This window comes from Gastrolobium bilobum, unplaced genomic scaffold (assembly GCF_033153095.1).
Source record: "Gastrolobium bilobum isolate Gb01-03AN ecotype WA unplaced genomic scaffold, APGP_CSIRO_Gbil_v1 utg12646, whole genome shotgun sequence".
In the NCBI taxonomy this organism is placed as follows: domain Eukaryota; kingdom Viridiplantae; phylum Streptophyta; class Magnoliopsida; order Fabales; family Fabaceae; genus Gastrolobium; species Gastrolobium bilobum.
In genome coordinates, this window is record NW_026898844.1 from 2,144 (window position 1) to 28,312 (window position 26,169).

Here is a 26,169-nt window from a genome sequence, read left to right on the forward strand (position 1 = left end):
GGTTTTCAGACTATCAAATGCTTTACCAGATCAAGAAATTAATGAGATTTTTATTGTTATAATAATGACTAAAAATGTCAAAAAATAATATATTATCGGCACATAATTTTATTTTTTTGTTTTTAAATGAGGCTCTTCGAAAATTGTTTTTTGCAACATTTTATGTGCATTGTTCAATCAAGTGATTATTATGCATATCAAACAACATATATTACTAAACTATTTCGGTTTGCATGGACGGTCAAACAAGAAACAAAACAAAAAGTTTTCCTCTGACTTATCTATTGATCTTATGGCGATTAAACATTGATGAATTATTTTTAAGGGCAGTATTAATTGATTAATGGTGAACTAATGATATAATAATGGCTACTGTTGCACTAAGATTCAGTGCATCCCATCAATGAGAGCATTACATATCATAGGAGAGAGAGAAAATTTGGCAAAGAAAAGCAAACTTTAGCTAACATATTATATTTCTATTGGTGGGATGTACTGAATCTTTGGTGCAACAGTAGCACCAAAAATTTATTCATAATAATGGGGATATAATTAATGTTAACGTTGCAGGTAATAAATTAGCTCTTATAATTTGTTGATATTTTATGTGCTGGTTAACAAGGATGTTTCTCTAAGAGTTGCAAGAAGATTTTAATTACGAGTATACAAAATAAAGTCTATGGGTATTCCGAATATAAAATTTAAATAGTTAAGGATATGTCCGATATTTCATAGAAAATAAAATTGAAATAAAAAATCAGATAACGGGATTTTGTTTTATGTGGACATTCATTTAGTAGCAAAATGACACATTCATCGCTTGGTGACAAAATAATGTATTTTTTCAAAATCAAACTTTTTATATTGAAATTAATTCTAACAAAAGATATTTCACTCAACCTGATCCCTAATCCTTAACCTAGATGTTCTGAGCTTGAGCTTGAAATCCTCAATTGATTTTGGTGCTGAGCTTTGATAAAATTGTGAGTAGCATTTGCTGTTGAATTTTTTTTCCCAGAGAATAGCTTCCGGTAATCTCCTAATTTTTCTATGGACTAATCCGGAATTTGGTGTGAGTCTTGGATTAAAGCTTTAAACTCCTCTCAAAAATAATGTTGGAAGGATTTAAAACCTTAATCTTGGAGCCCCGAACTCCGAATTAATCCACAATAAACCTATGGAATTATTCGAGGAGGATAATCTCCAAAAAAAAAAAAAAAAAAAAAAATCAACAGCCAATTTGGGTATTGAATTTGAGCGACACAATTTGGGTTCTTTCATTTTGAAAAAATTGGGGCTTTCAGTAATACTGCATTGCAAACATCAATTGTTTCATCCTTCTGCACTTGGATCAAGATTGATATTATCTTGAAAAATCTTTTCTTACTAGGCTCTATTTTGTACAATTTTTGTATATTGTACAATAAACAAAACAAAAGGTTTTGCTGGGACTCATCTATTGATCTTATGGCTATTAAACTTTGATGAATTATTTTTTAGGGTAGTATTGATTCATTGTTGGTGTGTACATTTATCAATGATGGTGTGCTTTAGAACTATATAATTCAAATTCTTTGTCACAGTTCAATTGGTGTGTTCTTTGACTCATTGCTAATTTGCCCGTAAAAATCATCAATTCATCAAACTGTTACTTTATGTTTAAGAGGGAAAAAACATTTATTTATAAAAAAATATAATTGTACTGAAAGTTAAGAGATAGAGTTTGTATTAAAGAAATATACTTAAACTAAGGCTACTTCCATGCATGGCTCCACCAACTAGGCGATAACATGTTAAAACTAATAAGTCTAAAAACTAAATATATAATTATAGTAAAGGATTTCTTCAGTCACCGGAGATAAAATTATCTCCAGTGAGCTCAAAACGAAGTCGTTTTGGGACAAAAATTAAGGTATTTTTGTAATTATAATATATTGCAGGGTTATATATTAGTCTTTATCATTATAATTTTTTAATCTTATAACCCCAAAATGACGTCGTTTTGAGCTCACTGGAGAATTGGAGAAATACTTTTCTCATAATTATAAGTTAAAAGAAAAATGGCTAAAATATCATAATCATTTTTACAAAAATTATAAAAAATAAATAAATATCAATCTAGGGTGCATCCCATTTGTGCAAGATGTACGCCACATAAATTGTTGTAGTAACTTTTACAAAAAAAAGACACATTAATCAACATAAAATATCAATTGATTGTGATAGTTAATTAATTGCTTCCATTGTCACCGTTAAGGCAACAACGTTTCAAATTATATTTTGATAGCTTGTAGTATATTCCTTTAATATGTCATGTGAGATAATTTCAACTGTTCATAAATTAATTAATTATTAAAATTTTCTCACATTTTACCCCAACAATTTTTCTCTCCTATCGCTTATTATTATTGTTGATTTATTTGTGAACAATTGAGATCAGTGTTATAAAAACCGGACCGGTGGATTCGAACCAGAAACTGCTAAGGCTGCGCATGACAATCATTTTATTCCCTAGCACTATTTCTGAAAAAAAATGATTCTTTTCTATTTCTGTGCCTTGGAACAATTCTTAGAATCAAAATTACGTTTGTTAACATATTTTATTTTTGTTCCGAGAATCAGAATTATGTTTGATAACCCATTTTTTTCTTTTTCTTTATGTCTTCGTCTTCTTCTTTATTTTTTTATTTTTTCCCGTTTTCCAAGTTACATATAAATTTCGCAAATGGCCTATATATGGGTAGCCATATCCTTTACACACACAAAAAAAACGCGATAAATCCAAAAAAGTATTGAGTCATATAGGGTCCAATTTTGGAGAGATCCCACCATGTTTAGCTTTCTACTTGCAGCGTATTATTTTGATAAAGAATGTAGCACGATAAAAGCAAGATCCTTCCAGTTTCTACCCTATTACGTTAATAATCATAGCGTTACCAAAGTTTAAAAATGTTCACGATAACTGATCAAGTAGTCATGGAGTAATTATATATTTTGATCAATTTCAAGATTATAGTAGTACACACACAACTATGTTTCAGAAGTGTAATCTTTCAAGAGCCCTAACCCCAATTTAAAAAATTCCAAAATTTGCAATTTCTGTGTGAAGGGAGGGATTTGTCGTCCGATGATATGGTTGAAAACAGTGATGGTTCCGTGTTGGTGTGTGAGCGGATACGGAGTCGTGAGAGTGTGAGAAAACTGATTCTCTTTTTGTGCCTAGGAATAGAGAAACAGAAATTTTTTGATTCTTTTTTTTATTCCCCAGCACACAAAGAAACCGGTTCATCGCGGGAAAAAAAAATCGATTTTATCAAACGCAATTCTCATCCACTTTTGTTCCCGAGAATAAAAATTAAAAAAAAAAAACTCATTCCGGGAAAGTTGTCATGCACACCCCAAACCGACCATGTGACCGATTCGGTTGAGTAATGGATCAGAAATGCAAGTGACTCGGTGTGACCAGGTATGAATCGGAGAGAACAGGCCAATTTTACGAAAATCAATGACTTGCCGGTTCAAAAAGAAGATTGGTTTGATGAAATACACAAAGAAGAAGGAGGAGGAGAAGGTGTCGGAGATAAAGAAGAAAAATGAGTCCAAGACGTCAGAAGAAATATCAACGATGATGTCTGGCCATTGAAGAGAAGATAGTAAGACACAATGAAAAGAGAAGAGCTGAAAACCAGTGCTGAAGAAAGAGAGACACTTAGGCTGCGCATGACAACCATTCTAATTCTTGGCACTGTTTCTGAAAAAAATGATTCTTTTCTATTTCTGTGCCTTGGAAGAGTTCTGAGAATCAGAATTACGTTTGTTAGCATATTTTATTTTAATTCCGAGAATCAGAATTACGTTTGTTAACACAATTTTTTTTTTTCATTCTGAGAATTAGAATTACGTTTGATAACACAATACAAATCTATTTCTTTACTTTTGTTTATTGATTTCATCAACTGTATAAAATACCAAATGACAGATTTTAACCGAAGGGCCAAATTTCATATTTAAAAAAATCTAAAAATTATAAATATTTTATTGTGTAATTTTTTTTACAACAAATGCTAATATATAGTTTTAACCATTATTTTTCAATCCTCTTCTCAATTAATATTTTTTTACAACAAAGGTTTTAAAGAAAAAAATAGATCCAAGAAATTGGGTTGCTATATTACAAGAAATTGCAGGTTTGGAATTGTTTCCCATTGAGAAATTTTCCAAACTCTATAAGTTGAGTTGACTAGAGTAAAAAACAAAAGGGTCAATGGAAGCAGCTGAATAGTCAAAAAAATAAAAACTCAGCAACATGAGTTTTTTAATGGCATTTATCATTTTTACATATGAATTGGTAGGAGAGAGAAGAGCAACAGCAACAGAGTAGTACCTCGAATATGAATCTGTCGAGAAAGAAGCGAACGGTGTGGAAGAAGAGAGCCAAAAAGGGTAGAACGGAGAAATCCCGAAAGTCCGGGTAGGATTCTTGGTGCCAATCAATAGAGCTCAGTCGTTGAACCCAAGCCATTGACGATGGAGATGGTGTTGGCTCAGTGATTTTCTCGGGAAACAAACAGAGAACTGTTTGCCTTTTTCAAAGCTTCTGCGTCAAAGTAGAATCCATTTGAGAGGTAGGATTCATAAAAAGCATATAAGCATATCTGTTCTATTTCAATTATCTTGATTAGAAACATTGATGATGGTGCTCTATATAAAAGACGTAATCTTTTTCAAAGCTTGGGGCCTAAGAGATTTATGTGTAATCTTTGAAGAGCCCTAACCCCAATTTCAAAAATCGCAAAATTTCATCAAATTCTGATCGCAAGAGAGAGAGAGGAAAGGAGACCACGAACTTCTGTGGTGAAGGGAGGGGTGGTGGTAAGGTGATATGTGGTTGAAGGCCACTGACAGTTCGGTGTTGGTGTGTGAGCGGGAAGGAAGTCGTGACAGTGTGAGAGAAAACTGATTCTCTTTTTGTGCCCAGAAATAGAAAAGCAAAAAAAATTTGATTCTCTTCTTTTCCCCAGCATAAAAAAAAGACCGGTTCATCCGGGAACAAAAAAATAAACCGATTTTATCAAACGCAATTCTCATTCATTTTTGTTCCCGGGAAGAGAAATTAAAAAAAACTCATTCCGGGAAGATTGTCATGTACCCTTATTTGTTTGGTTTTTTATGCACCACACGTTTCTTATCTTATCTCCTTCTTTTTCAAATTTTTTATTATTTAATTTGATAGAAAAGTTGTTTTCATTTGTTTGATTTTGAAAAGTTGAAATTTGAAATTTTGAAAGCCAGTGCTTAAGAAAGATAAAAGTTGAATTTTTGAAAACCTACGTGGAAGAAAGTGAAAATAAGAGCCATTTGTTTTTATTTGTTTGATTTTGATACTATAAATATTTATTTTTTATGACATTTTTTTTAAATTGAAATATGAAATATAAAATATAAATTTTAAATTTATATATATTTATCCGGTTCAAACGGTTGAACCAGTGATCCAGTACCTCGACCGATTCGATCACCGGGTCGAGTCTACTAACATTGATTGAGATTGTATCACATGACCTGATAAAAAGATTATTAAACACTCTATAATTAAAAAATAACTAAAATAATATTACTTTATTATTCAAAATTATTAAAATACTAATTTTATTTATTTTATTTAAAATAAATGATGTGATATAGACTGGGCTGTAGGCTTATAGGCCCAACATGTACAAAAAGCCTATGACATGCTTTTTAAATAGGTTTTTTTTAAAAAAAAGTCTAAGTCTGTTCTATTTGATTATTTGTAGGGTATGCATGACAACCTTCCCGGAATCAGTTTTTTTAATTTTTGTTCCCAGGAATAGAAATGGATAGAAAACTCGTTTGGCAAAATCAGTTTATTTTTTCATTCCCGGGAAGAACCGGTTCAATTTTTGTACTACAGAACAGAAAAAAGAATAAATTTTTTTAATTGGCCTTGGTTCGTTTAGAAAATATGGTTTGAGGTACGATATGTGGAGGAAGTAGATATAAATTGAAACCGGCTCCTCAGAATTTGGTGACTTCAACTCCATTAACAACCACTTAGTTGCGGTGGTCCCCTTCGGACCGCCCGACATGGAAATAGAAAAATGGATGTAGCTCCAGTTATTTCGAAAATGGTAAGATCTTTGGCGCAAGAACGCAAAAAGAGGGGTTGATCCGTTTTGCTTTTTTGTTCCCGGGCATAAAATGAGAAACATTTATTTCTCTCAATCACTCTTCACCGTTATGATCATCATCACCACCATCATCATCCTGACACGACCACCGCCATCATCGTCATCGCCGTCGTTGTACCCCCAATGTTATCGTTACTACCACCACGACAACGACAACGATGCCATCGCCACCACCTCCATCCATCGCCACCATCACCACCACCATGTCACCATCATCACCACCACCATCACCACTATCATCATCGTCACCAACCACCACTACCATCATCGCAGCCACTGTTGTCACTACCACCACCACCATGCCGCCACAACCACCACCATCACCACAACCACGCCATTGCCACCACGACGCCACCACTGTCATTAACCACCACTACCATTGCCGCAGTCACTACTCTCACCACCACCACCATGCTATCACCACACCATTGCCACCACCACCGCCACTAACATCAACCACCACCACCATTGTTGCAGCCACTGCTGTCTCCACCATCACCATTATCACGCCACCACCAACCACCACCACCATCATCGCCACTATTACCACCACCATCGCCGCAACCATTGTTGTCACTACCACCATTACCATTACCATCTTCACACCACTACCACAATCACTACTGCTGCTACCACCACCTCACCATATGAAAAAGAAAGTGATGATCCGAAAACTTTTTATGCTCAATAGAAATTATTTTTTATTATATTATTTGTTGTGTTATCAAAAGTAATTCTCATTCTCAGAATAAAAACATGTTATCAAACACTTTTTTTTTCTCAAAAACTATTCCAATGCACAGAAATAGAATTGTTTCTTTTCAGAAACAGTGCCAGGGAACATAATGATTGTCATGCACACCCGTAATAGGCCAAATCTGGTCTAATACAAGCTACGACGTAGGCCCTTGTAGGCCGATCTAGCCTATTTACACCCCTACTTGCTATACGATACAATCTCAAAGTCCTTCGGTTTGTATTTTTAGATTATAAGGGTATCAAACTAAGTAAGTTCCATATTATGGAAAATAACTTGATAGGAAAATAACTTGATTGTCGAACCTTGGTGCACACCTACCGTACGTAATAGGAAAATAACTTGATGTTCCATTATAAGTTTTCACACATGTAGTAGCCCTATCATACATATCCTTGATTGCCTTTACATACTTTGATGGTACTTTTTTCTTCTCAAGAACCTACCACAAAACTTTCCTTAGAATCATATCATATGTTTTCTCAAAATCTATAAACACCATATGTAAGTCCTTCTTCTTTTCTCGATATATTTCCATTAATTGTCGCATCAAGAAAATGGCTTCCATGGTACATCTTCCTGGCATAAATTCAAATTGATTCACAGAAACCTTAGTATCTTTCCTCAAGCGATGTTCAAAAAATATTTTCCTCTCTCATTTTGTCTCTATTAGGGACAAAAAATATTTTCGTCTCTATTTGAAATGGAAATATTTTCTATCAAAAAATTAGTCATTATTCTTGATGGAATTGATTTTTTTGAAAAATTCTGTTGATAATGTATGATTTTCTAATAGCGTAAATTTGATGTCAAACTAGTGTCATTACATCTTAGGAAGTGTAGATGTGGAACCACGAAGAAGAAAAATAGGTAGCAAACATCTTCGCACCAAGCTAGAAAATTATCCTTTTCAATTCATGGTTGAAGTTATTTTTTCGCCAAGTCAATAATGTTACACCATATGGAACGATTGAAATTTCATATTTCAAGAACAAGTTTGTGGTGAATGGCCAAAGACTCAAGCATTATCGTGGACATGAAAATATGAGGAAGAAGGTAAATGTCTTCTTTCTTGAAGATGCATGATCAAGGGGAGAAATGAGTTTGAGAGAGAAGGGTTTAGAGGTGCTTGAAGTATTACACCAAGAAATATCAAGTTTGGAATGCTCGACAATATTACCTCCAGCTTAGGAAACCACAATGCAAGCTATTGGGCTCCAGCCCATATAGACCCAAATAACCATACTTTCACCTATTGGGCTTGTAGGTGAATATATTATTGGATTATATTATTAATATATCCAACAAAAAAGTCATGCCATGACTTTAACTAAGGCACTATGGAGAAAACCACTGAAAAAGAAGAATCATGTATAAAGTAAAGTCACTTTCGGTAATTTTTGTCAACATGTTCATATTGAATTGCAGCCTAAAAGAAATTAGGATTTTCATATTTTGCATTGTTGGAATTGAAAACAATTGCACTACCTTATGCCTATAAATACCAGGTCTTAAAGATGCATGGTCAAGGGGAGAAAGTCATGCCATGACGTTAACTAAGGCGCTATAGGGAGACAGCCCTAAGAATTTTCTTTTTGTATGCTAGGATCATAACCGCATCAAAATTTAGCTTAAAGTCTTGGTGGACGACAAAGATCAAAATAGAGTCTAAGAATTCCAAGGCAGTATCTCTTCATCCCCTATTTTACTATTCTCTTCTTATAAATTTGAGGATGTAACAGCCCGTTACGTACCGGTAATGTTATCATTGCATATGGTATTAAGCGCAGTTGCAATCACAGTAATTGAGTTAATTAAATTACGGGTAAACTTTTTCTTTCATTACATTCTTTTCTCTAAACATAAACCGTTTCCGTAATCAATTAAAACAACGCCATAATTGTAAATGCAAAACTCGCGGAAGCATAAAACATACCAAATATAATCTCTCTAAGCAATACCATTTATTTTAGATTTTAGAAAACACATTTTCAAAGTTTAACACAGTGGTAATCGATTACCATCCTTGAGGTAATCGACTACCAAAGGTTACTGTAGAAGTCAGAAGCTCAATTTGGGCTCCCCTGTTTTCTGGTAATCGATTACCAGAGATTGGTAATCGATTACTGATTTAGGTAATCGATTACCAATCTCTGGTAATCGATTACTTTGATCATAGTAGCTCAAATTTTCGTCCTCTGTTTCAAGTAATCGATTACCAATGAAAGGTAATCGATTACTATGCAGTAAAAATGACAGATGACAGCTTTAAGGACACAAAATGAGTGATGTAACATACTCCTAACACCTTGATACTTAATATACACCTTACACAGGTACTAATGTAGGCTCTAGGCCCTTCCATCATGCATATTTATTACGAGTGCATCCATTACAACCATTTGCAATATCATAGCCATTTTACACCACCAATGGTCTATTTACAACTCAAGTCTTCAAATGCCTCAAAATACAATTATGTGGCCGTGGACAAGTCTCATGCTCACTCAAAATACAAAAATAACAAGAGGCATAACTATACATCAATTTTTAAAGGACTTAACATATAGTCATAAATATACAAGAGCATGGCAATATCCACATGCAACAAGTTCATATCCTAAGTCCAAAATATCACATACTATACTATGTACATCAATTGGAATCCTTCAATATGACATGCCCTCCAAATGCTCCTCACGCTCTACTCTTCCACTAAGCGGGCCTCTTGCCCGGAGATCCACCATGCTCAACATGACCTGAAATGATGTCCCCAAACGCGGGGTGAGATATACAAATATATCTCAGTAGACCAAGGGTACTTGAGGATCACTCCACCTCATGGCTCACTCAATGTGCATACAATGATCATCATATAAAATGCATAACATACAAATATCACACATCAACTGGGCACAAATCCAAGGACATCCACATCAGGATTCCCTTAAGGGGCCGTTTGGTACATGGCTTATCTTAGGATTCCCGGGAAAATAATTTTTGTAAATTTTAAATTTTTAGATATTATCGTAAACTGAATGTAAAAATCATATTTTTGAAAATCGAGATTCCCGGACAAAAAAAAATTTCTCATGTACCAAACGCCCCCTAAGGACCCCATCATATAACTCCCGGAATCTTCCTGGTGCCTCTCCCATGGTTGAGACGACCCCATGGCAAAACCCAACTGGAACTCCTCATGAGCCCTATCCAGCGGAAGTCCCACGTTTGGATCATCCTGGTACCGCTCCCAGAGTCGGCCCCACGGCAACAACCCGACCGGAATCCCCAAAGGATATCTCCAGCGGAAGTCCAAACCAACACACATCTACTGGCCAGAGATCACAATTATATCACACAACATGCTCCAAGCATGTCACACAATCATGTCAATAATGCATGAACATACATTTATACATAATCAAAGGCATCAAATCCAACCACAACCTTCCACTAGGTGTGGTGGAACACACGAGGGAATAAAACCCAAGTTCCAAAGATTTACCTCAACACTAAAGCCAATGCTCCAAAACGTATGCTCCAAGTTAATTCTCCTCTATTGAGTCCGAGAGAGGAAACCTATAATGATCAATCAACATGATCATCAATACAATTTCAAGACAACCAATTCACTTTCAAAATACAATAATTCTCAACAAACAACTTAGGCCTAATGGCCAACTACATTTACTCCAATTACTTCAACCATTTTAGTCATTAAACTAAATCACCATTTATGCACTAAGGCATCACTCATTGGTTATACCACATTTTCCCATCATTTTCCTTATTTCCTTCAATATGGTTGAAATCTCACACGCACAACACATCCAACATTCCTCCTTTCAATTTCACTACATCAAACCAACCTACCATTCATTTAAACACCAATCACGATCATATAACATCAACTATATCATTTTTACATCATCTAACCATCCATGACCTAAATAGGTCGAATTCTTCATTCTAGGATTCCAAAGGATTTTCAATCCAATTCAACACTTACACATGTCATACAATCCCCTTATAAACCTATACCAATGGTTCATGATTCAATTGTTCAATTACACCACATACCAATTTCATAAAGTCTAGAAACTCATCACAAAATTGCCTAAGTTATAAATTTACAAATCACCATAATTTTTATTGCATCAATCATCATCATTTATCATTCTAAGCATTTAATTACATAGGAAACATACCATTTAATGCTCCTAACTACCCTAACCCAACTTACATCATCAAAAACCCTAACCATTATATGATCTCATTTAAAACAAAGTGAGGGTGAGAAACCTTACCACCAATAGCTTCCAATGATCCTAGGGATTGATCTCCAAGCAATGAATCAACCCTAAAGTCACCAAAAATTCTCCAAAATCCTCCAAAACCGCCGCTGAACATGGGGTTTTTCTCAAGATGTGGTGGTTTTCATGGCTTAATACTACTACCAATGGATTAGGAAGGTTGTTTCCAACAAATTTCAAGTCAAGAATCACTTGAATCGGTCAAGAAATGAAGAAGTTACAAGAATGGGAAATTTTTTGTCTCTCACGACTATGGAGGAGAAGCAACACGGGGAAGAAGAAGAAACTAGGAGAGAGAAGGTGTAGAAATGGTGACATATAAGTCACTTAAGTCATAGGTGGGTCCCACATGCGATTTAACTTTAATTAATCACCTAATTTAAACCACAAATTCATAACCTACATATTTTTCTCGTTCGCGTCATATTTTTGATTCCTAAAAATACTGATCAAAATTTCACACTTATCGGTACAGTTCTACCGCAGTATTTTACACCGAAAAATCACTATTCACCCAAAATTTTCGAAACTTGCCTTCACACTCGATTTTTCGTTCTGAATCCAATTTCGGCATTATTTTTACCATTTTAGGTCTTCTACTCAATTTTTCATGCCTAGGGATACGTGTTTGGTAAATTACCATTTTGCCCCTTTCACACAGTTTGGCCTTAATTTCCGGATTTTCTCTAATCCTACCCTTTTAATTCACATTGTAACATATAAATTCATATTTGGAATTACGAGGTGTTATAGAGGACAAATTGTAATTTAATTGTGGGAGTATGGGAGAAAATTTTAAAATGTTATTTTCTATTTTTGCTATATGACTTGATTACCATTACAATTGTAGTAGGTTGCTTTCTAGGAACTATGAAACCCCGGAATGGATGAAAACAAATACTGTGAGAATTGAAAAATATTGAATCATGAACTTTATTGTATCGGTGTTTTTGACACTAGCAATGCATGAAAGCATTTCCATATTTGTTATTCTTGAATAAGTATGATAGTTATTGATTTAAGGAGTAGAAAATTGAGGTTCATATCCATAATCGGCAGGGTTTGAGCCTAAATTAATATAATCTTCTTTTGTGCGCACATCATTATTTGAAGCACTCTAGAACTTGCTTTTTTCCTCCTTGAGATGATATTTTGCATGCATTTTCTAAAATGATAAAGGCAAATGTTTTATATAAACTAGTTGGCTGAATAGATCACCTGATGATATTGTCAATTGTTTAACCCTTTGAGCTTTATTCCTAAATTCTTATAATGTCCTATTATACTATTCAGTCATATCCACATAGAAGTCCTTACCTTCCTTCAGATTTGAAAATGGAATACATTGAAAAGACTAAGATATGTACTTCACGGAATATGTTTTGAATTGTACATTGGAGAAACTAGGTAAAAAGAAGAAAAATAATAAGTTGGATGTAAAAATATGTTCTCTTCTAAACAAATTCCTTCCTTTTTTTATATTAGCCATCCTTCCTAAACAGATTCCTTCCTTTTAACCAGGTCACATTACAACTCATTGAAAGATCTTTTGATTAGATTATGCATGCTATTTTACTATGAAGAGTGAGAATATGATTAGGCGTGACAAAACGGGTCGACACGACATGAACATGAAATCACTCAACTCGTACACGACATGTTTTCGTTCACGGGTCAAAAACTCAAACCCGAATACAACGCGTTGCGGATCGCGAGTCGACACGACACGACACAAAAAAATTAAGAATTTTTTTTAAAATAAAAAATTAAAAAGATACAAAAAAAACTGAAATGACACGTATACCCTCGGATTAACACGACACGAAGAAGATTTTATAATGTGAATTACCAAAAATATCCCCAATATAAATTGACATGGGGTCACGTGGGTGAACCCGTGACACGACACGACACTATTTCGTGTCAAAAACTCAAACCCATATACGACATATTTGAACCCGCGGGTCGACGCTATATGCGTTTTGACCTGTCGAGTCGAGGGTCATAAGTTATTTTGCCACCCCTAAATATCATCAAGCTTGTGATAGTGTTATTTTAGTGATGGAAATTGAGTGAAACACGTACCCTTAAACACTTGAGAGTTGAGCGTATTGAATATCTAAGTGAGGGAGTATTGATCTGAATTTTGTACTCCCCTTTTAAGAATGCTACTTTCTATCATTCTAGAATTAAGTAAATTGTTGATGCATGCTTTATGTGATGCTCATTTTTTGAGTTATAAGAACACACACCTGTTAATGCTTGACATGTCCATTCACATTTCCTAGTTATAAGACACTAAGTTATTATTTTGAATTATTTTTGCTTAAGGACAAGCAAAATATTAAGTGTGAGGGGTGTGGTAACTATATTTTATAAGGTTATCTTACTCTTGTTTATTACATATATTTCTTGTTTACCTAACTATTTGGAAAAATAAATGGCTTATTTTTCACATAAATTGATAGAGTATGATGAAATGGACTTATTGTGTTATTTGTGATGTTTTCTAGGAGAAAATCCAAAAGATTTTTGCTTAAATTATTCTTCAAACAAATTATCATGTCATAGATTATGTATTTAGATCTCAAGTTGTTCATGGAAATTGTAGACCGTTCTCTTAGCTTTCCAACGAGATCAATACTGCATCAATTGGATAACTATAGCATAAGTTATTACCAAAATATGAAGAGATGTGCAACTTCAGCCTATCATAGTGCCTGGGCTCCCACTAGCTAGCTCCTAGGCGATCTGGTCGCAAAATAAGACCTTGTCTCGAGAATATGAGCGTCTAGGTGTGCAACGCTGAGGCGCCCAACGGCTAAAATAGTAATTGTTCTTGGGTTTCCTAGCGTTTGAGCTCCCACCAGCCAGCGCCTAGGTGTTTCGATCGCAAAATAAGACATTGTCTCGGGAATATGAGTGCCCAGGAGCCAAGTATCCAGCACTTGGGCACCTGACCCAAAAAAAAAACTTCATCTCAGATATTCTAACGCCCAGTAACTAGCGCCTAAGCGTTGATACGTTGTAAAAATGACAGTGCACGACTTTTAGGTTAGTCTTTAGCATGAGGAATGATGACTAATAAGGATTCGTGAGAGGAGAATTGCACCAAAAGTCAAAGAAGGTGGGAGACAACATTGAACCATCATTTAACCTTCATCTCTTCAATCACCACTCATCCACGGAGGGGAGAAGACACACTATCATGATTTGGGCGTAAGTCGTTTGACCAAGAAAAGGTAAATATTCTTTCTTTCTTTAATCTTGTTTCAATGTCTTGCATCGTGAATTTGTTTTGTTGTTTCTTTTCTACTATGAACTAAACTTTTTATTCTACAGTTTCAATGTAGCCTAGTCATATAAACCTTAAATCTATTTTGTTACCTTTTAATTTAGAGTAAACACCATTTTTGGTCCCTGGCAATATCTACGAAATCCTTTTTAGTCCCTGGCAATAAAAAAGGACCAAATTGGTCCCTAAAATTATGAAAAAAGGGCCACGTTAGTCCTTATGTCAACTCCTCCGTCACTAACGTGGCCCTTTTTACATATTGTTAGGGATCAATTTGGTCCTTTTTTATTGTCAGGGACTAAAAAGAATTTCGTAGATATTGTCAGGGACCAAAAAGGGTGTTTACTCTTTAATTTATGAATTTGATCGTTTATTTTAATCTTGCTCTTAATGCTTTTGTGTAGTTGATTGTTATTGTAGATTTATTGATGGTAAATCACATCATTCTTATAAACAATTGATTGTGAGATCCTTATGAATTCGAATAAGGGATAAGGATTAGTCATAGGTTGGAATTGTTAGAATCTATGTTAATAATTCATTGGTTATGAATAAGAAGTGGGTTAATAAAGAAAAGAGAAAAGGGAAGATGAAGAGGTGTGTGGGTTTTAACAAGTCTCACATTGGAAAACTAATAGGAAGTGTGAGATTTTATAAGCTCTCGCCTCACTCTCCTAGATTGACCCTTGGGTCACTACACATTTTGTGGAGGGGGAAGAGCTAGGTAGGCTTTGGTCCACAACGCACCTGTCGTCCGTCCTCGGTTCGGTTCGGTTCATATGTGTGTAATAAAAATAATTTTTTATTAAATAATTTTTTAATTTTTTGACCAAAAAAGTATCTGTTGCTTCCCTCCAAAATTTAAAACCGAAAACGTTTCTACCCGCCAGTTTTTTGAGAAATTTTGAACCAAACCGGTTCTTTCCTTTCGTGAACCGGTCACCGGTTGTGTCTGCACACCGAACCGGTCAATGATTGTACCTGTCCGCCGAACCGGTCATCGGGTGCACCCATTCGCGGCCGTCAGACACGGCGGTTCATCGTGATTGGTCAGTGTCTAGAAATAGACACTGACACTAGGGGTGTTAACGGGCCGAGCCGAGCCGAGCTTTGATCTTAAAAGGCTAAGTCTGTGTTTAAATGTGTCAACCTGACCAAGCCTGTTACCTGTTATAAATATAACTATCGGCCTGTGGCCTGGCTTATTTACAAAAAATAAAAGCCTTGTTTAGCCTGTTTTAAAAAAATAAGACAACAAAAATTTATCCAAACAGAATACACAATCAACAACCCTAGTAATTCCATAAATATTCATAAATTCAATTTATATCCAAACAACATAATATAGAACCATACCTGCGCAGCCCCAGTCAAAGTTATGGCAAATATCCGGGATATGATGGGTTCATCAATCCCTCAGATATACATATCTGTGTCGAATGCATCTATATAGACCTGTGGGTCCCGACTTCCATCATATTCCGGCAAGCATGCCGAATCAAAATCTTCCAAGAATGGAACATTCAGTATTTCACCAGTGAAGGGACTGTTATTGTACTGCCCTTACTATAATTCCTCCTATATGCGCCGGGTTCCACGCATCCTCTGACGGGTGAGGCATCTTGATTAAGGTGCGTCCCATCCCGACTCATCCGCATATTTGCTCCTATCGAAGCGTTATGGACCATAGGTTACGTGTCCGTATTCTAGTTGTTCACTCTGTGGTCTCCCAGATTTGGGCCCACAGTAGTTTCGAGATTTAGCAAACTCGTTGGCCCTCCTTGGTGTTCAGCCTCTGCAGTCCGGGCTTGATCAGCCGGGTTATGATTCCCATTGCGACCATTGGCATCATGACCTTGGATCCTTTCTGATCCAGGTCCTCCCATCCCCATCAATTGCTGCTCCAAATCCTGCATTCTCCTCACGTTTTCCTCCTGGATTCTCTTGAAATCATCTTGTCGTTGGAGGTTATTACGATTCTCCATATCTTCTATACGGCGCAGAATAGCAGCAAACATGTTCTGATTTAGGCGGGAATCAGGATCTGCAGCCTGTGCAACATAGGCAGATACTTCCATAGGGTTCTGAGGCAGAAGACTATTGGGAGCTGGATCAACAACTCGGTTGCGAGGGGCTGGCGTAGAGACTGTGTCTGATACATCCTCGCTGACATGGATCGCATCATAGTCCACCTCGTTTTCCTGTTGTTGGGGAGGTTGATTCACCTCTTCCAAAACGGGATCCAGCGGCTGGTTTGGAGGTTATGGTTGTTGGCTATTGCTCCTTGTACGGACTGTCATCTTCAATCACGATTGTGGGAATATCAAATTTGTCGATTCCCCACAGACGGCGCCAATGTTCTATCTTGGAGACAGAGATGTCCAGGCTCCAGCCCAATGGACTGGTATGTTGATATTGGATCTGGTGCCTTCTCCAAGGTATCTATGAAAGAGATGCTTTTGAGTTAAGCAGATCACTGTGCATAATGAATGAATAACGGCTTTGTCAATGGGGATGTGTGTGCACATAGTGACAACATAACAATAAAAGAGAGAGCGTAACGTACCTTTAGGTTTTATCTCTTATTTATAGGATTTACCTGTGGGTAGTAGAATATGGATCTTTAGTGCCTCTGATAAGGGCCCAAGCCCATCTGTCATGTTGTCATATTAGGATTAGTATCCTTGATGGATACCTTTCCATAGTTTTTTTTTTTTGAAATATTCCAATCAGTTCATTGTTTCGCAACTAATCCGATTCGGGGCGCGTCCATAATTAAGGCTTTAAACTCATCTCAAAGGTGGTATTGGGGAGATTCGAACACATGCTCTCATCCCACCTGCTTAGATACCTTTTCATAGTTATGCTTGATTTAAATTTTAGATTGCCTCTTGTTGAGCCTGTCGATCAATAGACCCCTTATACGGGTCCAATTTAAGGGCTGTCCCAAATTCAATTAATAGATCTATCAGAGTGTAAAATTGTTAAAGTTGATGAGTTGAACATTGTTGGTTGATTGTGAAGTTGTGATTTAAACTATATTATGATTCCAATTTGGCGTTTCGTAGTGCCTCATATTTCCAATTTTACGATGTTTTTATGTACGCTCAAACGTTAAAAAGCATAAAATGTCGGAGTCGATAAGGTCACATTATATTGGGACCCTTATTTCTGCTCATGCATTTTATATTTTACTAATTGTTATTGTTATTGGGATTAATTTATCATTGGATACGGCGTTTTAAGGTCCCATTATCAATATCAAGTTATAGTGGTAGTATCAACAATGGCCGATCTCATCTTACCCATGAAGATTTGCATTCATGTACCGTAATACAGAAAATTTATGCATAACTTACTAATAATAGTTTAACTAACATATTTTGTAGAGCATGATGACAGGGTAGTTTGAGTAATTAGGTGTCACATTTAGGGAGTCAAATTGTTTTTCATGTTATAAAAGAAAAATAATTTTTTTTAAAAGGGGTGAGATATTGTAACAACTAATTAAGATTATTACTAATGTTATTACCAATCAATTTCACCGTTAGATCAATTATGTTGATCCAACGATTATATTAGTTTTCATCTTTGTATGGTTATGATTTTTCATATTTAATACTTCATATTTATTTTCACTTTGTATGGTTATGATTTTTCATATTTAATGTTTTCACATTAAATATGAGAAATCATAACCATACAAAGATAAAAATAAATATAACCTTTAGATCAATACAATTGATCTAATGGTAAAATTGATTAATAGTAATATTAATACTAATCCTAATTGATTATTATAATATTCTAACCCTTTTTAAAATATCATTTACTTTTTATGCTAAATTCTAAGGGGGTGTTTGGTTCAAGTTTTTGGAGAGGATTACCGATAATCCTTCTTTGGTAAATGTAATTACCACGTTTGGTAGAAGGAATAAGTTACGATCCCGGATATCCAAGGATTACCGGTAATTTGATTTATAAAGAAAAGTCATTATTCAGATTACCAAAAATAATATGGTAATTCGGAATACCAATCAGAATACCAAGTAAAGGGAAAGCACAACAATAAATTTTGAGACAAAAATACCCCAATACACATAAAAATCTAGACCCAATCTATCAATTATAAAAGTAAAAATAGTTTGGGGTTATTTTTGTAAAATAACCTCATATTCCAAGTCATATTTCGTTCTAAACCAAATATGGAATCAGTAATTTTTACCCAGTATTCCCGGTAATATTTTGGCGAACCAAACACATCTTTCGTAAGATTCCAAGTAAACTCAATTTCTACTGAATTCCCATTAATCATGATTCCTGGTCACCAAAAAATTTCTCCTGTACCAAACACACCCTAAAAGAACATCGAATTGGAGGAGTTTATCTCGTATATAGGAAAAGTGTTTTTCCATATTATATTAGGGTAGAAACGTTTCATATATCTTTTGGTTTCATGTAAATCCATCTCTGGGATCTGAAACAGGATATGCTCGCTTACGTGGTGCTAAATGACCTAATAACTTTTCAATTCCTTCTGGTTATCCAGCTAGAAAGGGTAAGGTTATCTTTTCAACCGGCTCATTGAGGCTCAAATCGTCTTTTAAGAAGTTAAAGTTAGGGGTAAAACCGATAACAAGTAAATCACATTTTTTTAATACGAAAGTAGTTGGATGACAAAACCGTAATCCTACAAAAATTCCATATATTATTATAACCATGTGGGGACCACCACCCCACCACACCAACAGCCAAGCAATCTCTATTTGAAATCTAAGAGGGAATAAAATAAAGATTTTTTAATATAAATAATTTATCTACATTAATTTTAAAATGATGTTATTTTAAAAGGAAAATTAAAATATTTTTATTATAATTTATTTTAAGGTTAAAATAGTCTTTTTTATTATAATTTTTAAAATTTTTAATTCAAAATAATATTATTTTAGAAGCCAATATAATAATTTATCTATATTTACTGTAGAAACATTAAAGTCATAAAATAATTAAATAATAGTTTAGAATATTTTTTTCATCAGTATTTTAAGAAAAAATCATATATTATTTTAAAGGTGTAATTTTAAGTCGTTTTTAATTAAATTATATTATTTTTTGTGTATTTAGTGATTTTTATGCTCTTCTTTCATAAAATCTCCTACTCTCACCCACTATAAATTTCAGAATAATCCGTCGGTCATAGAACAGAAAAATAAATTTTTTTCCTATATAGACAATATTTTTGAAGAAATAAAAAACCGTAAGGAGAGAAAAAAAATAATATATGAGACCCACTAAATATCCTATTCTCACCCAACATAAATTTTAGGATAATCAATTGGTCATTTAACAGGATAATAAAAATTATTCCTATAAAGATAATATTTTGGAAGAGAGAAAAAATAATACATGAGACTCACAAAATATTTTTATTTTATTTTACTATTACATGACCGATAAATTCTCTTCATTTTTATTGTAAACCATTTCTCTCATCATAAAATACAATAATTTTGTTATTAAAAAAAAAAATACAATAATTTTAATTTAAAATAATATAATTTTATATTCTTTAAAAGTGAAAATCCTTTAATTACCAAAAAAAATAAAAATAAAAATAAAATTAAAATCACAAATCCTTACCCATTTTAATATGAAAAAATATTTGTCATTTTAAATGGTATAAAATTATATTATTTTTAATAAAATTATATTATTTTAATGTACTTTTACATTCTCTTTCCTTCATTTTCGTTTTTTCTTAATTTATAATTTTTTTTTGACAAAACATATTAAAATAACATAATTTCACTAAAAATAATATAAAATTATATCATTTAAAATAATAAACAAATTTTTTTTAATATATTTGTTTCTTTGGTTTCTCCTCCTTCGATTTTCTTTCTATGGAGTACCGTTCTTTTTCTCTCTCATGGCTTCTTCGCAAATCCGAATTTTCTCTCTCTAAAACTTTCTCTCTCCTCTTCTCTGTCTTAAAATTCAGTTTTTTCTTTTCTTTTTCCAAGAAAGTTCATTCTCATGGCTGATCTGTGGTTGTGTGTTTGTTAATTCCTCTATGATTCTATCCATTTATCGTACACAGTGAGTTCTTCCTCTTTTCTATATATTTTTTTACAATTTTTCTTTCTAATTCTTCTTGTTGCGTTCGTTGCATCAAATTCGTAGGTTGTAAGAAAACTGAAATGCAGCTAGAATTATGTTTTTTTTTTCATTTTTTTTTCTTTTATGATCGGTTTGTATATAAGAGAATGAGGAATGAAAATTGTCAATGGTTTGAGTCGAAGCAATAGTTTATAGGGATATTACAATGAACACAATCTGAGATTATGTTTCTTGTATTATTTCTGAACAAGTTGTATCGAGCGTGACGTTTTGTTGATATATGATTGTTATACCTTCAAAGGAAATAACTTTTATGGACAGATTATGAAGATGACCTCTTCTTCTTCTTCTTCTTTTAATGCTTTGATTTCATTGATATTTTTTGTTTTTGTTAATGAATTTTTTTGTATATATATATATATATATATAAAAGTTATTTTACTTATTTCTTTTTCCGATTAGGCTAAAATTCTTATGCAGCAGCCCATAGTTATCATCGTTTTGTTAGGATCAGAGTCTTGTTAGGAAGAATGGTTTTCTGATCAGCGTTATATTTGATTGCTGGGTAGATTGGATGAGCAAATACCACAAAGCGTTTGGGTCTTAGGGTCCGATTGGCTGACAATGAAGTGATAATTTCATTGTTGAGTTTGCACAGTGAAATAATATAATACTTTATTTTCCTTTTATTGCACTTTCCAAGATCATACACTAGCACCCATACTGACACGGGACACGTGACACGATACGACACGACACTACGACACGTTAATTCTAAAAAATGTTAGATTTCGACACGTTAGGACACGTTTTGATATTAAATAATATTTTTAATTTATATAGTATATATTATATTTAATATTCAATAATTTAACAAAAAAATGAAACTAAACTTATAATATTTATCAATTTTGCAAAGAAACATAAGATATCCCAAATATTTATATTAAACTCAATAAAATGTTAATCGTAATCCAACGAATCTAATAGTTGGAACTACAAACTCAACATAACGAAACCTTTGAACTTTTTTTGAATTTCTATAACGCGTGTTGAAGTGTCAGGGAGTGTCGGACACGACACGTCAGGATTTTTGAAGTGTCGGTGCTTCATAGATCATACATACATATAAACTACATATGCACCCACATATTGATCATTTGGTGTTCAAGGGTGCAAATTATAGGAGTTTTAGAAAAGCACTAACATTTATATTTTCAACTGCAGCTTATCGCCTGGTTTCCAATATATGGGCTGAATTGAAAGTCAATGTAATCAAAATGGATTTTACATCTTATATGCTAATGGCATCAACCAAGTCAACTGGGGTTCTGAAGGTTGCAACATGTTGACAGACTGCTTGCTGTTTGTGGATCACTTCTACAATGAAAAGTGGATTATTGATGATATTGAATGCTTCATGCTACCTTTTAATACTAATCCACGTCTGCAAACTAAGTACCAACACTGCGTTGACAGTTAGACATCTCTTAATGGAGTCCATTCCAGTCTCTCTGAAGTGTTATTGGTTATAGTGTTGTAATTGTAATAATGGAAAGGTTAGTTTCTTATCATCCATTGATTTGTGAATGGTTACTGGAGTCTCGATTCTGTCAGCAGATTAACTTATTTCTTCTCTGTCTTTTTCTTTTTAGATATAAATTTTTGAGAGAGCTTGGGGATGGTTCTTGTGGTCATGTATATAAAGCCTGCGATATGAGAACTTTGGATATTGTAAGCAACTCTGGCTACTAAAAAGAAATTCTTTCAACTTTATCATCCTACATTAACCAGTTTTTAGGAGTTTAATTTCTTCGCCTATTTTTTTATCCATTTTTTTGTATTATCTTTGTTTCAATTTAGGAAATGTTTGTTTTCATTTTTCAAGTGCTATAGTCATAGTACACATGTATTCTTTCATATATATGCATTGTGTATAGATAACTGAAATTCAGTAATTACATACTATCTAACTGTGTGCAATGATAGCTCTGATAATTTTAAAAGTTGATAGAGAATCATGAAACAAAAGGAATTCTAATGATAATACGGATATGAGAGGACCCTACTATATATTATCCGGAGTCCTAACTAAGTTCATAGTGAATGTATAACACGTTTAAAGTGAGCTGTGTCAAAGGGTATTCTTTGAGGGAATGTGATAAAGAAGTTATAAATTCACGTTCACATTGTGGAATGATGGTCAAAACGGATATCATGTTTTTGTATAAATTATAAAAGCATGTATTACATTTTTTGTGCCCCCTCACAAGGTGGTGCTATAACCATGCTGATTTAAATGGTGATTATATTATGAAACTTGCACTTTCTGATGGTACATTTTAGAATATGCTCCTGATTTTGTCTATCAGGTCGCTGTCAAAAGGTTGAAAAGAAAGTTTTGTTTCTGGGAAGAATACACAAATTTAAGAGAAGTTAAGGTATGTTCTACAGTTTTTTTATTTTATTTTATTTTTTCCTCTAGTTGTAGGTGGTTTTCACATATTCCTAGAACTGTAATAAAGATTTTGCATTGTGTTCCCTCTGCAGGTCCTCCGGAAAATGAATCACACAAATATCATAAAGTTGAAAGAGGTTGTTAGAGAAAATAACGAACTGTTTTTCATATTTGAGTACATGGTAAAGAAACTCTTATTCTTTGTCTTTATTTATTTATGTTTTATGTGTAGGATATGTCTCAGATCAGTGCGTTGAGTGATTTGTACATATCATATAACATGTAAAGGTCAAATTGAAGTGTAATATATTTTTGCTTTATACTGTAAAACTTAAAGAAAAAAATTACTGATGGGGAGAAGAGGAGGAATAATAATTGAGAGGAAATGATGTTGTCCAAGAATTCAAGACAAAACAGAAATGGTAGAGAAAGTGAGAAACTACCTAAACAACAACGCACTGATATCCTGGCGTGCTTCCATTAACAAAACCCATTGTAATAGTCTAGAAGTACAGGGCTAGGGCTGTGCCATGTGTCTTAATCTTCGCAAGAAAATTCAGCAAAGTTACAAAGTTCTCACTGCTACATACATATTTACTGGAAGAATTATGAAATCCTATGTAATTTATCCAAAACCCTCCAATATTTAAGCTTAAGGTTGGATGGAAGTCTGTATCTACTTTTGCTTTATCAGAAATTGCTTGACTCTAGATTTCATCTCTTCAGGATTTTAATCTTTATCAATTAATAAAAGAGAGAGAAAAGCCCTTTTCAGAGGGAGAGATACGGTGCTTTATGAATCAAGTGCTGCACGGACTTAGTCACATGCACAAGAAAGGATTCTTTCATCGGGATTTAAAACCTGGTAAGGCATATAACTTATTTTAGCAAATTCCTCATGGTACACTGTTTTGTTTATGTTTCCTAGTTCAATCTGTTGAAAAAGTCATATGGATCTTGATCTAATAGGAATGTTTTCTTCTGTACAGAAAATTTGCTAGTGACAAATGATGTTCTTAAAATTGCTGATTTTGGACTGGCCAGAGAAGTATCATCAATGCCTCCGTATACCCAATATGTTTCAACACGGTGGTGAGTCATATTCCTTCATGTCTTCTTTGTTAGTCTGTCTTTTTTTCACTCATGCACGTAAATTTTTCTGTGGACAATTTCAAATATAACTTCCAAGATTTTATAGTGTCTGTGAGTACATGTTATTTTAAGATTTTTCTTATCATCATCAACTTCGTCACATATTTTGTTTCGGGAAATCAGGTACCGAGCTCCAGAAGTTTTGTTGCAGTCCCCATGTTATACTCCTGCTGTTGGTAGGCATTAGTCTCTTTTGAATTTAAATTTTTCTTTGATTATTTTACTTATTTTAGCTATTTTTTCTTTCTTATATAGATGGCTTAATAGCGTGCTGGTGTTTGTTTTTGGGAGCCATTAAGCATGATTTTGGAGGCAGAAGTTACAATTTGTAGTTTCTGCCTCAATCTGGTTTTCACCGGCAGAACCACTTTTGAAAGTGGTTCCCAAAAGCTTAACCCAAGCACTCCAGTAGCCGGGGATGCTTAGTTTAGCCTAGCTATCCAACCTTATATTGTCATAGAGACAAAGATGACTAATTTGTAGATAAATTATCTTGTCATTCCCTTTTACTGCTTTATTTTCTGGTCTGAAGAAGTTTGAGTTAATGTCAACTTGTCATTATTTTGTTCAGTTAAATTGGTATTTGTTGCCTCATGGGGCCAAAATTCTTTTACAATTTTTTGATGTCATTCTAAGATGACATTATTCTTGTTTTCTTCTTAAGGTGGTGAATAACATATAAATTTATTTACAGACATGTGGGCAGTTGGTGCTATATTAGCTGAGCTTTTTACTTTGACCCCCTTATTTCCTGGTGAAAGGTATCTTACAGTCCCATAATTTGTGTTTGGTCTTGTTGTAAAAGGCTAATGTAATAATGACAACTCATTGCAATCATGTTATTAATTTATTTTTGTTTTTCTAAAATGCAATTATTTAATTTGTTGTGGTTTGTGCTTTTACATATTTAATACACTTTTTTCCAAAAAAAAAAAAAAAAACTATTTGCTATTTTGTTTACATTTGAATATGAATGGAAGACATTGCGAGATTTGCTACTGAAGTTAAGAATTGTGATTTCATATTAGAGAAAGGACAATCTTGTTTTTGAATCTGGATAGAATGATGTTGAAATTCAAAGTAACAAAATCAAGGAGGGGAAAGATTTTATGTAGCTTTACCATGTTTCCACTTTTAGTAATTTGAAACATTTGATTGGAGCTTAACAATGAAATATTTATTATTCAGGTTTTTCATAACTAATTTTTACTTATGGGAAAAATTGTTTTTTATGGCTTCATTACATATCTTAGGGTGTTTTTGGATTCATATATATGCCAAATGTTCTAAGGATTTGGAAGGATTTTCTGTACTGATGTATTTGTTTTTTCTTCATTTCTTTGGTCTGTATGAATTTATTTCTGTATAAAGAGCAATGCTTTTTTGTTCTTGTCTATCTTTAAGACACTTCTCTGTTTGGATTTGTGTTAATCTGTGAGAAACTGATACTCCAGAGATTGTTATTTATAGTTCAAATCAAAACATTGGGACCTTTTCCTTTGTTATGAACCAATTATCCCACAAGCTTAAATTGTTAGGTGAAGACAATTGAATGATTTTGTATTACATTTCTAACATGCCCTCTCACGTAAGAGCCCTTTGGCTTGAAGCATGGACAAACACAGCTTCATTTACCTAATGCTGAAATTCAACATTAAAAGAAGTCATAGAGGAGAGAGAGAGAAGGGAGAACGAAAGCTAGAAGAAAGAGAGTAAAGTGATTCATTGAGATATACATGTGTTACACAGTGGTCTAATATAGACCTCAGAGATATGCCACGTCACTGGTTTAGTTGTAACCAGAATCAGTTAGCTGAAACTGAATGAGTATGCTAATTACATAAATGTCCCTCTGGCTAATTACA

General features: G+C 33.9%; 1 protein-coding gene across 4 annotated transcripts in view; it reads left to right on the plus strand.

Annotated features, from left to right (window-relative positions):
* Positions 1-4,158: 4,158 nt before the first annotated feature.
* LOC133284674 (serine/threonine-protein kinase MHK) overlaps positions 4,159-26,169 on the plus strand; it is a 37,565-nt gene continuing 15,554 nt past the window's right edge. Inside the window, exons 1-10 of one of the 4 annotated variants that reach the window (XM_061481740.1) lie at positions 4,159-4,625; positions 14,339-14,521; positions 21,922-22,253; positions 22,350-22,428; positions 23,067-23,135; positions 23,245-23,334; positions 23,879-24,017; positions 24,142-24,244; positions 24,428-24,480; positions 24,999-25,065. In XM_061481740.1, the coding sequence (XP_061337724.1) occupies positions 22,246-22,253; positions 22,350-22,428; positions 23,067-23,135; positions 23,245-23,334; positions 23,879-24,017; positions 24,142-24,244; positions 24,428-24,480; positions 24,999-25,065 (608 nt within the window). In that variant the 5' untranslated portion in view covers positions 4,159-4,625; positions 14,339-14,521; positions 21,922-22,245. Of the gene's footprint in view, positions 4,626-14,338; positions 14,522-20,493; positions 20,674-21,921; positions 22,254-22,349; positions 22,429-23,066; positions 23,136-23,244; positions 23,335-23,878; positions 24,018-24,141; positions 24,245-24,427; positions 24,481-24,998; positions 25,066-26,169 lie in introns of those variants that run through there. The other 3 variants (XM_061481741.1, XM_061481742.1, XM_061481739.1) reach the window with 3 other exon arrangements.